General features: G+C 50.4%; 1 protein-coding gene and 1 long non-coding RNA gene across 7 annotated transcripts in view; one reads left to right on the top strand and one right to left on the bottom strand.

Annotated features, from left to right (window-relative positions):
- The first annotated feature begins 219 nt into the window (after positions 1 to 219).
- The window catches only part of Trak1 (trafficking kinesin protein 1), a 103,393-nt gene continuing 83,622 nt past the window's right edge, over positions 220 to 19,990 (top strand). The window contains exon 1 of one of the 6 annotated variants that reach the window (XM_034484284.2): positions 220 to 451. Coding sequence is in view for 4 of the 6 variants with exons in the window: in XM_076917682.1 (XP_076773797.1) it covers positions 3,326 to 3,413 (88 nt within the window). In the remaining 2 variants the exon portion in view is untranslated. Of the gene's footprint in view, positions 452 to 3,225; positions 3,414 to 18,214; positions 18,358 to 19,990 lie in introns of those variants that run through there. The other 5 variants (XM_076917682.1, XR_013105639.1, XM_076917681.1 and 2 more) reach the window with 5 other exon arrangements.
- Positions 15,158 to 19,965, bottom strand: LOC143435395 (uncharacterized). The gene is made up of 4 exons (XR_013105640.1): positions 19,832 to 19,965; positions 19,151 to 19,268; positions 17,105 to 17,231; positions 15,158 to 15,757 (listed from the first exon to the last, which is right to left on the bottom strand). It is a non-coding gene; the product is annotated as an uncharacterized LOC143435395 (long non-coding RNA).

Here is a 19,990-nt window from a genome sequence, read left to right on the forward strand (position 1 = left end):
TGTCTGGACTGAGGCCTGGTTAGCCGGTGAACCATCTCTGCAGTGCTATTGTGATGAGACCCTACTCTCCCCTGCCTTGATCTTAAAGATTTTATCCAGATGTATTCACAGACTCCTCATGATGGTGTCTTTCTCTCTGGGTTCTTCCACAGATTCTCTGTGAGCCGTTCCTACCAGTACACTGACTCTCCCAGGGGCCATCTGCCCGACTGCCCCTGACTCCGGCAGCGGGGCACCCCCCATGGCAGTGGGCACCTTCCCTTGAAACCTGCCAAGCTGGACGCCACAGCCCTGCACGACGACACCTTGGCCAGCTCCACGCCCGTCTCTGAGGCTTGCAGCCATGCGGTCCTCACCTGCAGCCCGGGCATCTCTGAAGAGTACTATGTGAGCGAGGCTGTTGAAGATGCTCCCAGCTACAGAGAGCACCGGGATGCCTGCACCATCACCGGTATGCTGACCTTTCCCTCCTGGGGATGGGGATGGGGCTTCAGCCATCAAGACTGGGAAAGGTCTGCACCCACAGGAGGAGTCCTGGGAGTATATTCATTTTCATGGCTGCTATGGCAGCCTAATGGGCAAAAGCAGCTTATGGAGAAGGTGGGTTTATTTTGGCTCACAGTTTAGGGTACAGTCTGTCATGATGGGGAAAAGTTAATGCAGGATTGTGAGGTTGCCATTGTCACTGCATCCAGAGTTGCCAAGGAGATGAATGAATTACATAGCCTAGGACCCCAGCCCATGGGATAGCACAGCCTATGCTCATGGTTGGTTTTCCCACCTGAGTTAACACAGTTGAGAAACTTTCTGGCGGACATGTTCAGAGATTTGTGTCCTAAATGATTCTCGAGCCTGTCAGCATGACCGTGTGAACCATCTCGGGGTAGATGCAGTCACCACAGTACAGAAATCTGAGATCAGGGACCTTCTGTTCAGAACCTGCTTTATCAGTGTGTCATTCTGTGGCTTGGGTCAGCATGTCACAGAATTGTCTTAGAGGCTGGAAGATAGTAGCACTGGGCCCCAGGCAGCATGCATGGCCCACCATGGGTGTTCAGTGTAGTTTGGTTCTCTCTTGGGTTATATTTTTCCAGACTGGCATGGGCATCATGGAAGTGGTACCACATGTGTCTCAGCACTCTGTCATATTACACTTTGCCTGCACACACATGCAGGGTACTGTCTGCATACACATGCAGACAGCTTGCTGCACACACATGCAGGGCACTTTGCTGCACACACATCAGGACACTGCTGCACACACATGCAGACACTTTGCTGCACACACATCAGGACACTTTACTGCACACACATGCAGGACACTTTGCTGCACACACATGCAGGACACTTTGCTGCACACACATGCAGGGCACTTTGCTGCACACACATGTAGGACACTTTTCTGCACATACATCAGGACACTGTTACACACACATGCAGGACACTTTGCTGCACACACATCAGGACACTTTACTGCACACACATGCAGGACAGTTTGCTGCACACACATGCAGGACACTTTGCTGCACACACATGCAGGGCACTTTGCTGCACACACATGTAGGACACTTTGCTGCACACATCAGGACACTTTGCCTGTGCACAATGGCTTCCAGCAGCTTCGTTTGGTTCTGGGTTACCCGTAGAGTTACACACAGGACACCCAGTGTGTTAAGAGTTGCCTGGTTCCTGAGGGGCACAGAAACAGCTGTAGTTCCTAGGTGTGCCAGTGTGCTTCGTCCCTATCCTGGGCCTGTACACTCCTCTCTCTGCTCCCTCAAGTGCAGCACCTATGCTGACCTCTCCCCTGTGCCCCTGACCTCTCCCCTGTGCCCCTGACCTCTCCCCTGTGCCCCTGACCTCTCCCCTGTGCCCCTGATCCCTCTTCTGTGCCCCTGATCCCTTTCCCTTGTCTATTACTCGAGGGCACAGTGTCAGAAACACCCACATATGGCACAATCCATCTTTCTTCTCAGAGCAGGAACATGTTGGGAACTCCTTGGGAGAATCCCAGTGGGCCCCGCAGGCCCATGTTCTTGTCTCTGCAGGGCAGCTCAGCTCGTTTACTCCAGTTCCTGCAAGAGCTGATCCTTGAATATGGACAGGGAAGTGGTTTCACTCCATTAAGCCTCTGGAGGTTCCTTACAGTGGCCTCTAAAGGCCTCAGATAGGAGGACCCCTTGGCCTTTTGAGTCCATCTCCTTTATATGTCCCCTCTGGGGACATGGACCTCCTTGTGGGGACTCCTCTTGAGTCCTTGAACATTGTGGGGAGTGTCTTCCGTCACTGAGCCCTGAGGGGAGGGAATAGTGTCTACTTTTGAGCCTTGAATTGGAGTAGCGTCCATGTCAGAGTCCCAAGTCGGGAGGCGGCATCCAGGAAGGCAAGCTGGATGGGGAGACAGGAACATGAAGAAGTTGGCTGCTGCACATGGATGCAGGACAAGCAGCACACATGAGAGGATGTTTGGAGCATCTGTTGTATGCTCTGGAGGGGAAGAGATGAGGGAGACCAGAACACTCCAAACACTGGAGCCAGGATCCCAGCCCTGACTCCACCAGTGAAATCCTGGGAACCTCAGCCTGTCCAACCAGTTTCCCGCTCTCTCAAATTGTGACAGTCGAGGGCAAGGGAATGGCAGTGGAGAGTCTGAAGGGTCTAGGATGCCTGTAGCAAGCCCCAGGGGTCCACTGAGAGCCCCAGTTCATGTCCATGGTGCCCAGCAGCAGCCTCAGACACAGCTTTGCCAACTCAGGCAGCACAATGCATTTTAAGAGCTGGGTATTCAGCCCCTACAATTCCTCCCTGCCAAAGAAAGTCCTATCAGGTGGTCAGTGCAACAAAGACATAAAATGCAAACACGTTCTCCGGAGACCTTGAGTATGCCAGGGAGCTCTTTGTGGATTCTGAGGGCTCTGCCAAGCTAAGCCCCGGGACGCTGCCTGGCACTGTGCCTCCACCCTCACTTCCCAGGGAGTCCTGAGAAGAACAGTGGCTTTCTGTTCTACTCTACAGTTTAGGCAAAACTAGCTGCCCATCAGAAAGGCTTCTCTCTCTGCCCCCTCCCCCCGCCCCACCCTAGAGAGGTGTCGTGTTGTGGGTGCGCCTTTTTTTTCTCTTTGGGGTGGTTTCATAAGATGAGGTGATAGGGTTCCTGGTTGCTGGAGTTACGTAACCCACTGTGCGTCCCGGGCAGCGTGGGGATCTTCAGCTCTGCCCCAACAAGCAAGTTCGGGAAAACTGCTGAGAAAGGCTCAGAGCTGTAGCCAAGCTTGCATGGAGGACCGCTCTCTCTCCGAGGCCTCTTTGGAGTTTGTATCTGCCCATGGCATTGACGATTCAGCTCAGGCAGCCCTCCAGGGCCCAGCCTCTGCCAGGACTCGGCCACACGCTAGCTGGGACGAACTCATGTGGTGAGTGTGTTCACGGGAACGTCCGCTGTAAAGGAGGGAAGAGCAGTGGGACATGGTTTCACCCTTGCTCCGCTCTGAGCTGTGGGTCAGGTTGCTGGTCGTTTGAGGAGTCACCGGGTTGAATGATGGGCAGGTGGGATGGAGGGGAGCTGGAAGCTACTTACTCTCACATCCCCTTTACTGGGTTCAAGGGGACCGGCCATAGCCAGGTGTAAGATGTAGGTCTGATTTCTGCTGGTCTTGGTAGGGTCTGCCTCTAAAACTCCTGTTCCCAGATCAGTACTATCTGTTCCCCTTGTTCCTTCCTTCCCTCTTCCTCCTCTTCTTCCTCCCCTTTTCTCTTCCTCTTCTTTTATGTGAGGACCATACTTTCTAGATAAGGGCTCTACTATGGGGCATCCGAGCCCACCCTTCCATTTCTTTTTAACCTTTTTATTTTGTGATTTGCTCTCATTGACTTGCTCAGGCTGCTCTCGAACTCGATCTATAGGTCGGGCAGGCCTTGAATTTGCGAGATGCCCCTGCCTACGCCTCTGCATTTCATCAGTCAGCGCCCAGGCTGGTGTAGGTCAGCAAGGGATTTTCAGATGTGAAGAGCAGAACTACTCGAGCCTTCCCCTCCTTCCCCCACATTCTTGTGTCTTCTTTGCCCAAAGCTTGGCCCCGTGATTGTGGTCCCCACACCCCTGACGAGAGCTTTATGTTGGCCTGCTCTGGCTTGTTGCTTGCTGCGGGCTTCTCAGTTCCTCTGAGTGGATCGGATTCAAGTCTGACAGTGGGATGACCCATCTACTTTCCTGTCTATGCTCCAGAGCCTACTAAGTTCCAGAGTAGCCTCTTCCTGTCCTCTACCAACAAATTAAGGCTTGTAGACTTTTAAGTCTTATTACTAAGCCCGATGACTCCTAAACCTGCAGTCTCACTGATGAAGGTACACCGAGCCCCGATTTGTTCAAGACCAGGTACCTGATGTGGTATCTGTTAATATCTGGGGTTTCTCAGTGACCTGGTCCTGCTCAAAGCCAAGAGGTGAGCATGGGTGTATGTGAGCCTCTGTAAACCTTTGAAAACAGACAAGAAATTCTCAGGGGATGGAAGCTCCTGGTGTCTGCCCTGCCTGAGGGAGACCACGCTTGGGCTGGGAAATGGCTCAGCTGGGAAACTACTTGCCACACAATCACCAGGGCATGGGTTCGACCCCTACGCCCACATGTTGAAGCCAGGTATGCAGGTGCCTGCTTATTTTCTTAGCACTGGGGAGGCAGAGACAGGAGCATCCCTGGGCTTGCTGGCCATGTGGATGAATTGGTGAGCTCCAAGCCAATGAGAGGCCCTCGCTCAAACTCCAGGCTGGAGAGCAGTTGAGGAAAGACACAGGCTGACTTCTGGGCATCATGCATATACATACATGCATGTTTACAGAAACACACATACATGAACACATTAAAGCAAAACAACCAAAACTCCCCCCCACACACACACCCTGAAGTAGCTACATGAGGCATTTGTCCCTTATCAATAAAATGATAAATGTGACATCTTAGCCTCCTCAGACTTGCTTAAATAACACATTGTGGCCTTCCTGCATAGTTCCTTAATTTAGCTCAAGATACGGATTAGTAATTCTAGAACTTTATTTTTAATATTTTCCTTTGAAAAATTATAATCTAAATGATATTTAACTTGGCCATGAAAGAAACAGGAAGGAGTGGACAGTGGGTAGTGGGGTACCTCTTGTGGGTACAATGAGAAGCTGCAGCTTAGAATCTGGGGAATTCCTAGGATTTCTTAAAGTCTTATGTTAGGAGCAGTCCTGCCCCTCTCCTCCACGGGTCTCCCTAGCCTAACAGTGGTCACATCCTGCAGGTTGATGGACAGAAATACTTCTGTGAGTCTCATGCTGACTTCTACTTTTGCAAAGACAGAACACTCCTGTTTCAGGGCCACCGACTCCTGGTCTGTCCCTCTCCCTTGCATGACAGACAGGAGGACACTTGCCACAAGGCTTTTTTTGTTTTTGTTTTTTCAAGACAGGGTTTCTCTGTAGCCCCTGGCTGTCCTGGAACTCACTCTGTAGACCAGGCTGGCCTCGAACTCAGAAATCCTCCTGCCTCTGCCTCCCAAGTGCTGGGATTAAAGGCATGTTGCCACCACTGCCGGCCTATAAAGAATTTTAAAACTTACATTTTGTATTTGTGTTGTCACAGGGCTTGTGGGAGTCAATTCCCTTCCCCTGTGTGGGTTCCAGGGATTGAACTCAGGCAGTCAGGCTTGGCAGCAGACACCTTTGTTCTCTGAGTCCCTCTAGCTGACCCGTATGTCAGATTCTTGACCTGTAACTGTGGCTGTAGTTCCCAGGTGCTTGGTATATATATATATTTTATCTTCCTCTTGGTTTGTTTGTTTGTTTTCCTCAGAAACTGGCTTTTAATAAAGTCCATGGCTCTCGCTGGCATGTCACCTGTTACAACCTTCAGCCACCCCAAGCCGTTTGGGAGGCAAGCAAGCAATAAATTATAATGGAGGAGCATTTGAGAGCCAGGCCTGGCCTTCAGCCCTGGCACCGGGTTCTCCCTACTCAGCAGGGGTGTGCCTGGGAATGAAGGAGGGAAGGCGTGGGGTACAGCACGCCACAGGAGCGAGCGATTCAGCACAAGACTAGGTAGACACTCAGTCTTTCTGTCAGTGCCTCAAAAATCATGAGATCCCTTCAGACCTGGGGGACCGGTGGCCAATTGTGATGCAGTGTTCCTGGTGGTGGGTGTTCCAAGGCAAGCAGGCGTCACCAGGGCCTTCTCGGAAGTTCACAATCATAACTCATGCAGCATGGCAGCCTTTGGCCATGCTTTCCATTCTACAGATAGGAAAACCGAGGCAGAGGGAGCTTAAGTGAAGATACAGATTCCTGTGGGACAGACTTCAATCTGGGCGGTCTGCCTAGGGTTCTGCTTTTTATCCACTGTCCAAGCCTTCTGCACTGAGTCCCACAAAGAAGAGTCATGTTACATAGTGACTCATACATCCCAGGACCACCCTCGCCAGTCACTGGCACTTCCTGGGATGTGTTCTGTCCTAGGTATGGAGTACTAGCTGTGGTTCACCGGGCTGTTTCCCCTTGTCCTTGTGGTTGGAAACGTTCAGTCTTTCTGCAGCATTTTTGCCTGTCTTCACAGGAATGCACGCCCACCGCTCCCACTTTAGCCCACCCCACTCTCTGTAGCTCACCCTGAGGAGCCTCAAGTAAAAAAAAAGTGTGCAGCAGACAAAGGAGTGAGTTCCCACCACCACAGATCTGTGACCGGCTAGCCCAGTGGTTCTCAACCTGTGGGTCTCCACCCCTTTGGCAACCCTCTATCTCCAAAAAATGTTTACACTACGATTCATAACAGTAGCAAGGTTTTAGTTATGAAGTAGCAATGAAAATAATTTTATGGTGGGGGGGGTCACCACAACATGAGGGACTGTTTCAAAGGGTCCCAGCATCAGGAATGTTGAGAACCAGTGCTTAGCTCACCTCTCTTCAAGAAGTGTTGCACACTCTCCTTTAGAGGTCACTTTGCACACTCTCCTTGTAATCTTCTGTGTTACTTTGTAGCCTGTGTCAGTATCTCCATAGCCACCGATGACGTCATTAGTTCCCTCTCCATAGACGTGGGCTGCTAAGCTTTGCAGATCTGTTCTCCAGGGCTGGGAAGATCTGTACAATGACTCTCTAATGTCCGAGAGGGATCGCCTGGAGTCCGACTTGAGTTTTGGTGGACTTTGACAGAGGTGGTGTATGAACGTGTATTGTTCACATTATCATCAGTTCTGCCTGTAGCTCACACAGTGGGCTACTTCCGTTTTTTGAGGAGATACTTTTAAAGTCCCCTTGCTTTCTTTACCAAGTGTAAGACTGCTGTAGGGATTAACGGAGCGCATACATATGGTGCAGAATCCTTAGGAAGGCTTAGTATGCAGTCAGTGATCGCTGTGCTTCTGTATCCTTACTGCCTCATGATTAACCAGTCCACTCTCTCCTGCCTGTCTGATTTGTCTGTCTGCCTCTTTTTTTTTTTTCTTTTCTTCCAGAGCTGAGGCCAAACCCAGGGCCTCATGCTTGCTAGGCAAGCACTCTACCACTGAGCTAAATCTCCCAACCCTGTCTGTCTGCCTCTTGTCTTTCTGTCATTTGTCTGTCTGCCTGTCAGTTTGTTTGGCCAAAACCCCCGGTAGCTGCTGCTGATGTGTACGGAGCTGAGGGAGGTAGAGGGATGTGTACGGAGCTGAGGGAGGTAGAGGGAAGAAAGAGGCCTGGCTGGCAGAACTGGTTCAGAGTAGCCTTGCAACCAGACCCCATTTACAGACCCCTCCCCAGTTCCTGTCCCCCATGGTGACACCACCTGGACCCCAGGACCAACTGCTTTGAATCTCACTTGCAGATGTGGCTGGCCTTTGTCCCTTCTCAGCACACCTGTGACACTGAGTGACATGTTTAACCCCCACCCAACAACTCTGTCCTTTTTACTTGCTGGGAGACATTGTTCTTCCAGGAGGCTGTTCCTCTTCCTCTGGGCCCTGCTGGGAGCAGCTGCGATGGCTGCAGTTCCCTGAGAGGCCTGGGAGGGGCTGAGGCGGGGCTGGACAGAAGCTTCCGAAGCTGTGAGGGAGCAGGATTTCCCCTGTGCCGCCCCCTCCCTTCCCTTCCCTCTCTCCCTTCTGTTCTCCTTGGCATCCATTGGGTAAACTCTGGCAAACTCTTCTGGGCAGCTCCACCTTTTAGAGGCGTATACAGACTGATCTTACTTCATAGTGATTTTTAAGGGTTCTGGGAGCGTCATCTGACGTATGCATGGACACTGTCTGACTGTCCTTCAGGGAGCTGTCATGCAGTTTCTCCGGGGATGCTCCCCTCAGCTCCACCTGAGGCAGCCCGCCAGCTTTCACAAGGGACAGGCTGCACAGCTTTGTGAACTTAGACCTAAAGCATAGGGCAGTTTAGACTGGACATCGGTGGCAGTGGCCCTTCCATCAATTCTAGGCCAGTCATCTACCTACCAGTCTGTTCCCCGTCTCTAAATCAGTCATGACGGTGACATCCTTGGGGTTCCCATGACACCTGTTGAATGCCTGTCACTGTGCTGATGTATAGAGTTGTGATGTGACATGCGGTCAACGTCAGTGAAGGTTTTCTGTGTGGCGCAGCCCAGCGCCCAGCCTTTCTGCCTCACTGGCCTGCCATTGTGCTTCACGGACTGCTGGTCTTGACATGGAAGCTCAGCAGGGAGGGACAGAGCCTCCTTACCACAGGTGCCAGAAGCAGATGGGGTTGCGGGCCTGGCAGGGTTATGGGATCTCACCCTGAGAAGAACAGCAGCCCCCAAGGGACAGTTTACAGAGGGGCCCTGGGCAGCCGCCCTTTCCAGCTCTTTCCTTCCCTTGCTCTTCTCTACAATCCCTGAAGCTCCTCCTTCCCACCTTCCCCTCCCCTCCTCCTTGTTAACCTTCCTCCTCCCCTCTTCCCTCCATCCACCCCACCTCCTCAGCCTCCTTCAGAAAAATGAGTGCAGGCCATAGCATCCCAGGACGCATTTTCAAGGAAAGTCTGGGGACACTTGAGTTTATTGCTCTGTTTGTTATTGTTGTTGTTACTGTTATTATTATTGTTGTTACTATTATTATTGTTGTCACTTTGACACAAACTAGAATCAGGTGGGGAGAAGGTTGAGGAAATGCCTCCATCAGATTGGCCTGTGGACAAGTCTGTGGGGCATTTTCATGATTAATGATTGCCATGGGAGGGCCCAGCCCACTCCGTTGGTATCGCCCCCGAGAAGGCGATTCTGGGTTGTATGAGAAAGCCAACTGAGGGCTGGAGAGCTGGCTCAGCAGTTTAGAACAGGACTGCTCTTCCAGAGGATGTGGGTTCAATTCCAAGCACCGCCACATGGCAGCTAACAATGAGATCTGACACCCTCTTCTGTTCTCTGTGGGCATATGCCCATACACATAAACCACAGAAGAAGAGGGAGAGGGAGAGAGAGGAGGAGGAGGAGGAAGAGGAAGAGGAGGAAGAAGAGGAAGAGGAAAAGCAAGAAGAGGAGGAAGGAGGATAAAAGAAAGCGAACTGAACAAGCCGTGGCCAGCAAGCCAGGAAGCAGTGCCTTCCACAGCCTCTGCTTCATCTCCCGCCCCCAGGTTCCCGCTCTCAGTTCCCTTTGTGGTGGGCTGCACCATGGAGGCCATGCAAACCCTCCCCTCCTGCAAGCTGCCTTTGGTCAGGGTTTTATCACAGCAGCCGGGGAAGCAAATTAAAGCAGGCTTCTCCAGACTTTTGATTTTTGCCCACTGAGAGCTCTGTGAATACCCTGGGGGTGAAGGCAACCCCAGCACCCATTGGAAGCCGAGGCTGAGCAGACTGTCTGACCTTTGGTCTGCATGGGGACTCCTGTGAGAAACAGAGGCGAGGTTGGAAACACAGGCTTATGATCAGACAAGGGCCTGAAGGTTCAGATTTCAGGACTGGTCAGTGTGTAGGGGGCAGGGGCCGTGTGTGATCCCACTGCTGCTAAGGAGACTGAGAGGTAGGTATTGTGTGGTGGCCACAGCCTGGATGACTGGCTGGACTTTTGGAAACTCCACCTGTACTTGTGCATAGGCAGAGGAACTGGACAGACATGGGTAGGCACAGAGAGCCCGAGATCTGGGTCTGTGAGATGGTTTGAGTCTCTAGCAAGGAGGACTTTCTTCTGTGAGCCAGTGGAACTGAGATGCCTGAGAAATGCAGATCCTAAGGGAGCCGCCCAGACCCACACCCTTACTCTCACCTCTCAGTCCCTGCTTGACTCACCCAGGTGTTTCCATAAAAACTCAAGACAGACTAAACTCCCGAGAGGGAGGGAAAGCAGACCGCGTTTCTTTTTGGAGTTCTGGGGATGGAGCTCAGGGCTTTGTGCTCTTAAGTGAGCCACCCCTCAGTCCAGGGTCCATATTTTAAGGACAAGGACATGCTTCTGTGGATAGGATCCTTCCTGCAACCCTTCCCACAAGCACTACCTGAAAGGCAGCTAATGCCGAGGCTGTTCCCCCTTGTGTGCATCTGTTCTGGTTTGAATGCCACGGCTCAGCGTGACTTTAACAGCTGTTAGCATGTGAACTGAGGACATAAGCCCTCCAAGGGATGGTCGAGGAGAGAATTTTATTGTAGGTATGAAGGAGAGCACAGCCAGAGGCATCGGGAAGAGTCTAGAGCAGGGGGAGAAAGCAGTAAACTAAACGTGGCCAGCACATTGGACTTGACCATCGAGGTGGGGGAGGGTGGGTTGGAGGGGAGAAGAGAGGCTCAAGATAGCGGGGCAAGACATGGTGGAAGAGAGGAAGACAAACAGGACAACCAAGAACCCACGTGGCCTAATGGCAGGGGTATATAGCAATGAAAGCTGTGGAGCAAAGACCATGAGCTGGAGAAATTTAGGGCAGGGGGCGACGAAATTTAGGGTGAGACGATCTGGGAGGAGCCTGACAGTTAGCAGGCAGGTTTTCTTTGCTTTTTGGTGTTCGTACACAGAGAAGAACGAGAGCATGTTGTGTAGCAGCTCTGGAAGTTTTCGGGTCTCACTTCCTTCTCAGACCTGTGATTGGCAGTCTGGCAGCAGGACGGGGAGTACCCTGTGAGGCTGGGAGTGTGATGTCGCAGCGCCACCTAGTGGATATGTAAACACTACAGCGGCAGCCTGATTTCCCCACACCCTGTGTTTGCATCTCCCAGAAGGGGTCTGATGTGAGCCGGTTATTGTAGAGGTGTAGACTGCAGGAAGCCGTCTTTATTCATCTCTTCTTGACTTTGCTCCCTGCCCATTCTGAGCGCTGGTGATGAGCCCGGAAATTGGTTCCGTAATGGAGGATCTGACCAGAGTCAAGTAACCTCATGTCCCTTTCCTCTGTTCCCTGGGACGGTCTTTGTCTATTGGTGCTGCACTCTGCCTGTCTCTCAGCTGCTGGCTGTTGCTGCTGAGATGCTAACTGATGCCTCCCAGACCCAGAGGCTCACAGTGGTTCATCAGCTTGAGGTCTGTTTGCTCAGGACACACAGAGTCACCAAGGCACATGGCTCACCTGGCCATGTACAGTGTTCCAGGGGTAGAGTTGAGGCTGCCCGGGGAATCCACCCACAGTGGATTCTAGTCATGCACAGTGCAGGAGGGGCTGGAGGGAGCGAGTGAACAAGCACACAGCTGAGCTGCGGTTCCAGCAGCTTCTGGAGGAACAGCCTTGAATGACCTGTAAACAGGTGACCTTCCCCAGGCTCAGACACCTCCAAGTCCTTCTCTCAGCTGTGCTGGGTCTGAGGCGCTGGGGGAGATGAAGAGGGACAGCTCCAACGGCCTTGAGAGGGTTAGCTGTTTGTGTTGGAATTCCCACACAGGTACAGTTCATGACCAAACACTCCATCTGTGGGATGTATAATATTGAGTAGCTTTGGGTGTCCTTTGGGAATGAGCAGTTGCTATCTCAGTGGTAAGGCATTTTTTTTTTGTTTAATCACCCCCTCAAAGAAGTTGCAGAGCCTTTAGCCATCCCCACATCTGCTCTGCAGGGTGGCTGCATATTGACTGTGTTCTGGGGGGGTGGGGAGTGGGGGCGCTCTGAGTTCCTCTCCATTGTTCTTAATACTGATGGCCTTGCTGTCTGCTGGGCTGGCAGAGCTGAGAGAGGGCTGTGGAGTGCATGCTTCATAGATGTCTTGCCTGTACCTGAACAGTGAGGAGGGATTTTTTAAAATGTCCTTGGGCTAGGAACATGGCTTAGTCACTAATAACAGGTTGCAACAAGGACCCGAGTTTGCTCTCCAGGACTCAAAAGTTAGACATAGTGGTGTCTACTTGTTATCTAGTGTTGGGGAAGCAGGGACAGGTGGTTCCCTGGGGTTCTCTGGTCAGCCAGCCTCGCCTGCTTGGTGAGTTCTAGGTCAGTGAGAGACCCCGTATCACAAAAGGTAGAGGAGTCCTGAAGGATCACCGCTGAGGTTGTCGTCGTCTGGCTCCACACGTGTGCACACATGCACACAGGAAATAAAAATCTCTCCCTTCATAGCTTCCTGTTCTGCTTGGTAGCAGGCCTTTCTCTGCCATAGTCTACATTTTGGGGTTGATTTGAATCCTAGTTTAAGTGACATGGACTTGAGTCAGCCTGTTCTGTGGGTCTCCTGTATTTAGGTGTTCATTGTTGGGCTGTTGGGAAGTTCTGCCAGGCAGGTGACCTCACTTGCTGTTTTGAGAATGCTGCCGTTGTGCGTTTGGGAGGCTTTCCTGTGTAGTAAATAACGTAGATTAACAATAAGGCAGACAAAAACACTGGATGTCGGAGGCACCGCTGGTGCTGTGGTCTCTCTGTGTTTCATTCGATTAATAAGATAGATGGTTCCAGATGTGGCATTCGGCTTTTCATCTCACCCTCTGATATTGGCCGACCTGCACTGTCCCAGTCCAGCTCACCCTGGGAGAAGAGGCTGGGAAAGGGTGTGGGCCTGAATTCTGTCAGATGCTCAGGAAGTTGCTTTGTTTTGTGACAGGGTCTTATGTAGCCCAGGTTGGCCTCCAGCTCTCCATGTAGCAGAGGATGAACCAGGTGGTCCTCCTGATCCTCCTCCCTCCACCTCCCACACGCTGACACTCCAGGCATCTGCCACCACACCCACTGCATGTGGTGCTGGGGATTGAGTCCAGGTCTTCATGAATGTCTGGCTGCTCTACCAACTGAGCTATGTCCGGGTCCTGTCCAAGCTTTCTGACAAGCTTGGAGTCATGCCACGGGTATCAGGTCTGAATGAATCTGCATGGGATGTAAGTGATTTGAAAACAGTAAACTCCACCTAAAGCCCCACATTATCACTGGGAAGCCCAAGAGGAGGTTGTGGATGGTGAAGTGACTCACAGATGCTTGTCCTAATTTGTTCTGGGTTGCTAGGGAAACACAGGTTCATATCTAGTCATTTAACAGCTATTAGGAAGAGATGAACTTTGTCCGTTTTGAGGAACAGCTTCACCTGATACGGCTTATTTTTCTCTGAAGTAAAAGAACTTGAGGGCGGGGAGGTGGCTGATCAAGGATGAAGATCTGGGTTCCATCCCTGGGATTCACATTAAAAAAAAAAAAAATCCAGGGGTGTTATTCTCTGCCTGTAATCCTAGCACTTAGGACAAAGACAAACAGATCCCTTGGGATTGCTGGCCAGCTTAGCTTAACCTGTGGGAAGCAGGGAAAGGGGAGAGACTGTCTCAGAAAACAAGGGGAACAAATGAGGAAGACACCCAAGGTCCAAGGTGGACCTCTGGCTTCCATAACCATGTGCGCGCGGGCACACACACACACACACACACACACACACACACACATGAGCACGCGCACGCACACATACAGGCTTTTCGAAAGAGCTGGTATGGCCCTGCTGTCCTTAGGGCCCCAGGCCTGTCCCCTCCTTTGGTTTCACCATCTTAACTGTGGCCCCTGTACTTAACATTACCACATTTGTAAGGAGGCTCTGAAAGCTCTGGCCACCCCTGGCAAGCTATAGTCTGTAGCTACAGACCATCACTCCTGTGGTGCTGGCCAAATGTAAGCCTTATGGTCATGTTTTGCTGTGGAAAGTGGGTGGCTAAGAAGTCCTTCTGCCAGGCTCCGGGGCTTTTAGACAATTTAGAAGTCAAAGCATGACGTGAACTTTCTACAGCAGGGTTTCAACTTTCACATCTGGTCCAGAAAGTAATGGTGCTTGCAAAGCATGATGGGTAGAGGATAGAGGTCAGTAATAACTGGAAGCCACTTTGGACCCTAGCTGGCACCTTGTACTCTGGGCATAGTGTGGGAGAGTTCTGGAATCTGCAAGCACAGGTTTTAAGAGGCAAAAGACAGTCAAGGGATGCAGCCTCTGTAATCTGAGGTGCCAGAAGGTACCTAGCTTTCACAAGCCGAGGCACAGAGCATAACAAGACCCTTTGTGTCTGAGGTGACTGAGATTCCTGGGTGGAGACAGTCTCAGAATGTCCCCAGAGAGACTTTAACTGTGTGTAAGGGACTCTCAAAGACCCAGAGACCTTGGAAATTTGTAGACAAGTTAAAGTAAAGCTTTAGGGCCACAGAGACAGGAGCAGCAAGCATAGTAGTTAGTTATGACAGTGCCCTCTGGGGCCAGCCTCTGTTAGGAAGCAGGGCCTATTGCCTCCTGCTGTGCGACCTGCCTCCACTTAATTACCTTCTCTATGTGCTGGTGTCACAGGGGACAGTAAGACCCTTGACTCTTAGGGCTGTAGAGATGGCTTAGTAGCTGCCCTTCTGGAAATCCTGGTTTCAGTTTCCAGCACCCACATGGTAGCTCACAGCGATCTGTTCCAGGGGATCTGACTCCCTTTTCTGGCCTCCATGGGAACCAAGGAAGTAGATGGTGCACAGACATAACATGCAGACAGTACACCTTTACACATAAAATAAATAGTTTTTAAAATTAAAGAATTTTGAGCTATTGTGAATCCAGTGAGGCACTAGTGTAAGTGCAGCCAGTGGCCTGTAAATGCGTTAATACTCTCAGTTTGGGAAGGCCCGAGCAGCAGTATGGAGAACGTAAGTGGGGGCTGGGGTGACCAGCAAGCAGAGCCCACAGTTCCATCCCCAGCAATACAGACAGGAAGATTGGTCAGTGTGAGCATGCAGAGTTAAAATTCACCACAATGACGCTTATTTGTTCCTGAAAAATGTGTGCATTCTACAAATTGGACACTTGGGTTTATAGGAGTTATAGGACATTGTAACCAGAATACATACAGATCAGTCAGGCAGCCATCCTGGCTGGAGCCCCAGTGGCCACAGAGGCACATGGAGAGTGGGCACACAGGAAGGTTGATCTCCCAGAGCCAGTGGCCAAGCCAAGGCAGGCACCTCTCTTCAAGCAGAGCTCTGAAGCATAGGACTTTCTTTAAACTTCTATAAGACAGAAAGTAAGGTGAAAGAAGGCACATTCCTTCATCTCAGGAGGAGAAGACAGGAGTCATAGGAGTTCAAGGCTGCCTGGCACTTATGGGACCCTGTGTCAAAACAAAACAAAACAAACACAATCCAGAGACTTGGTGTGGTGGCACACACTGATAATCTCAGCTATTTAAAAGGTTGGAGGTGGGTCTATCAAGAATTCAAAGCCATCCTTGGATACATAGCTGGTTCCAGGTTGGTTCCATCTGGCTCCAGCAGGTTTGTCAAATCTGGGTGTGGTGGCCCAGTGCTGAAGCTGGTGTCTTCTGTAGCATGTAGTTTTTGCTACATGCTTTAAGCTGCAGGCAGACCATGCTACTGGCCCAGCCCAGGTTTTCTTGGATCTGTGGATGAAAGACACACACACATTAGTATATTTTCAACCTGCCTTCTTGACTCAATTGCTGGGCAATACTAATCTCCCGAGGCCAGCATGCCCTTCCCAATACTCTTAGCACCTCTCAATCTACCCTCAGCCTCAATTGTTCAGTTACCTTTGGTCCCAGCTCAACATCCTAACCTCCTGCCTGGAGAAGTGGCCTATAGCTGCTCTGTCTGAGATCTCACATGGCTGGTAACCATACATCCCTCCAAGCATGGTGAAAAGTCCCTTCCTTCTTTGCGTCTGCTTGCCTCCCCTGCAGGGACTTTGAACTCCTGCCTCTTTCCTTCTGCCTAGCAATTGGCCCCTGGCATCTTTACTGATGGGTCAAGAACCAATAGGGGAACAGGACCTTAGCAGCAGACCCACCCCTACACCTTCCACAGTGGGAAGGATGCTGGGATGAGTCTCTGGAGGGTCTAGAACTGGAAGGAAGGACTTGGGGTCCTTTGCTTCATGATTTTCTGTCCTCATGAAAGAGACTGAGGGTGGGAAGGACTGGATGGTCACAAATGCAGAATTCAAACTGTCACCTGTGAGCAAAGCCCTTATTCTACATCACTAGCATTACTAGGCTTTCAGTATAGATAGAGGATTGATAGCTGAGTAGATGCCAAGCAGACAGATGATAGATATCATACGTTGATTGACTAGTAGATGACAGACAGATAATAAATATAGATAAGTAGATGATGGACAAATAGACAATGGATAGATAGAGAGATGGACAGACAGATAAAAAGGTTGGGAACTCAAAGGGTGATGCCACAGGTCTTTAATTCCAGTCCTCAGGAGGCAGAGGCAGGAGAATCTCTGTGAGCACAAGTTTAGGTCTATATATCAAGTTCTAAGCCAGCCAGGGCTTCATAGTAAGACCCTGTCTCAAAACAAAGAAACATGGACACGGACCGGTTGGCAACTTTTTTGGGACATGTGCTCTGTCCTAGACTGCCCTGGGAAATGCTGCTGCAGACTGTTAGCAAACAGTCTGGGCAGCAGCCTGAGAGTCCTCTCTCCCTCAGGACTGTGGGCTCTGTGGATGGTCTTGTCCTTGACCACGTGGTATGCTTTCTGTCAGGTGATTTCACATTGCAACCCAGCCCAGAAAGTAAAGCAGGAAGTCAGGACACATTGCACAGTCTTGCAGAATGTCTTATGCTTTTCCAAGCCGCTTAGCAAAGGGCCTCCGTGCTTCTGAGCCCGTCTCTTTGTTTGATGAAGCTGGACCTCAGTGTCCCTGGCTTCCAGGGCACTGCCCCTCAGCATCACCAGTGAGGAGCCTTCTCGGTGAGCAGGGTGGTACACTTACTGTGTAGAACTTAGCAGCCTTCTGCCTCCGTTTCCCAAGTGCTGGAACTCCAGATGTACACCACCATATCCAGCTACCAATGCCATTAAAAGCCTCTGCTACAGTGCTTCCCAGAGCCATTCCTAGCCTTACAGAATGAAACCAAAACATGTTAAAAGAAATGGCATCAAGTTTTTATAAAATTCTTTAGAACTTTCGTGTAGAGTAATTTTTATAGACTGATGTAATTGGATTTAATATGAAAAGCCTACTTCCTAAGAAATACACCACATGCACATGGGGTTGGCCCGAAGCTCAGCTGGTTGCTTGCCTAGCACACAGGAATCATTGGGATCAATGTCTAGTATAAACCAGATACTGTGGCCCATACCTGTTATCTCAGCATATGGGAGGTAGAGGCAGGAATCTGTGATCATCTTTGGCTGCATTGGGAGTTCAACGCTAGCCTGAGCTACAGGAAACACTGTCAAAAAAAAAAGGGGGGGTGGGGAGAGGCAGGAAAGAGCATGTCAAAAATCCCTTTGTGAATTCAGCCTCCTCCCCAGACCCTTGGACTTTATAAGGTCTCACGGGTCATCCTCTGCCTGTTGCATTCAGAGGTGAGCACCCTCACTTCTTTTAAGAATTTATTATACATACATTTATGTATGCGTATTTATCGTATGTGCACATGTGTGCATGGCCTGTGAATAGAGATTGGAGGATAACTTGTGGGGTTGGGCTTCTCTTTCCACAGTGTGGGTTCAGGGGTTAAAAACAGGACTTCAGGCTTGGCAGCAAGTGCCTTTACCTTTACCAGACATCACCAACCCTCACTTCTTGCCTGGCCTGTGACCAGATCTCACTCCTGTACGTGTTGGACGGTAGAAGACACATAACCTGTTTCATGAGGGATTCTGCCCTCTCTCTCAGAGAGCAAAGGTTGAGGAATCCTAGCAGACTGGCTCTGCCAGTCTTCACTGATCTCCTGACCTGTCTGTGTCTCCACATGGCTGGCCACTTTTTTTTTTTTTTTTTTTTTGATGTTTTCCTTCCTCACTTCTTGGTAGCTGAGAACACGGGGTTCCAGGAAGGTAGCACCATAGAGAAGGCATGAGACCAGCACCAAGCTCACCTTGTACGTAGCTTCAACTGTGTTTGTCATAAGCGGAGGTGAGTTCCTGTGAGTTCTGCGAGCCATTTAGGCAGATGAGTTGAACCCACAGAGTGGATTGTGGGAACCCAGATGCATAGACCCTCGGCCAGAAGCACAGGTGAGACTCTGAGGCTTGCTGCTGGCAACTGAACTTGAGGGGTGCAGTTTGGGGATCAAGCCTGTGTTATGTGGTATCTGATGCTGTCCCTAGGCAGCAGAGACTTGAACTAAATCCAGGGTCCCCAGCTGATACTGACGGAGGCCTGGCTTACTTGCTTGGGAGAGACCCTACATGCCTGGGCTGGAAGGGGTTCCTGTGAGCTATTGGGAGAGGGCCAGAGAGCAGTGTTTGTTTTTTTTTTTACTTTTTTTTTTTTTTTTTTTTTTTTTTTTCCTGTATCAGTGGGATCACCTTTAGTTTTGTTTTTAGATTGTCTTGTGATTGGACAGAGCTAGGGTCACTCAACAAAACCAGACCCAGACAGCTTGAGTTCTAACATGCTTATCGTGAGTTAAAGCAGGTCTCTCAGTCAAACCCAGAGCTCACTGATGTGGCAAATTTCAGTAGCCAGCTTGCCTTGGGATCACCTGTCTTCTTTTTGCCCCTGAGCCTGAGGTCTCCTCACCCCTTGTTTGCCATTGGATTCTAGCCATTCTATTTGTATATGTTAGTGTTTCATTATCATCTTAAACAAGAATACTTTTTACAAGTTGTGTTGAAATACACATAACTGTTGTCAGTGAACACGTTTAAAGCATATCATTCAGTACTGTTTAGCCCTGGCTCCTTTAAATGGGTAGTTCTGGGACTTGAACTTAGCTTCATGCATGCTAGGCAAGCACTCTACCATGAGCTACAGCCTCAGCCCGTCACTCTGTACCATTAGTGCATTTAAACACTGCACACTTACCACTGCCTGGTTCTGGACATTTTCACCCAAAGGAAGCGATCTCTATAGTTGATCTTTCTTAGCCCCTGGCAGTGCTCAGTCTACTTTCTGTGGGTGGGTTGACAGTCCCTAGGCAGCTCTGAAAAAAAAAAGTCACACCACTTGTGGTCTCTGTGGCTGGCTTCTTTCACATCCTCCGATTTCATGGCTCATTCATGTTGGAGTGCCTATCAACACTGCATTCTGTCTTTACAGTTAAATAATGTTCCATTGTCCGGGTGTACTGTATTCATTTATCAGTTCATTAAGTCTGTCGACATCGGGGCTTTTCTGCCTTTCAGTCCTATGAATAGCTCCCTGCACATATGTTTGTATGCTTCCCTCAGAACAACTGTTTTCAGCCCTGCCAGCCAGCATTAGAAATTGCTGTGGCATGTGGTAGTTCTCACTTATTGAGGAACTATTGAACTGTTTTTTAGGTCGACACCTGAGCTAGGCAGAGGGCAGCGTTAACTATGGCAGTGGAGCTTCAGGCTCTGGGCTAACCTGAGGGGAGTGGCTTTCTTCCCAGCTGCCGCTGCTGCCTTTTCTGGTGATGTTCACTCTCTTAAGGGTCTCACCCCTCTGAGTGTTCTTAACAACATCTCCTCCACAGACGTTTAACATTTTGGATGTTGTAGACAGCCATGCACCACCCATTACCTAGGGACAGGATTGCGTCCAGGAAAACATATCGATAGCCGATTGCATCAATGTGTGGGCATTCCTGGGCGTGCTTGCCCACAGTAATGCAGCCACGACGTCACCAGCATGAGACCATCTGCTTTGCTTTGGGCATCTTGGAGGCGTCTCGGCAGGTCC

The sequence above is a fragment of the Arvicanthis niloticus genome, chromosome 21 (assembly GCF_011762505.2).
Source record: "Arvicanthis niloticus isolate mArvNil1 chromosome 21, mArvNil1.pat.X, whole genome shotgun sequence".
Classification (NCBI taxonomy): domain Eukaryota; kingdom Metazoa; phylum Chordata; class Mammalia; order Rodentia; family Muridae; genus Arvicanthis; species Arvicanthis niloticus.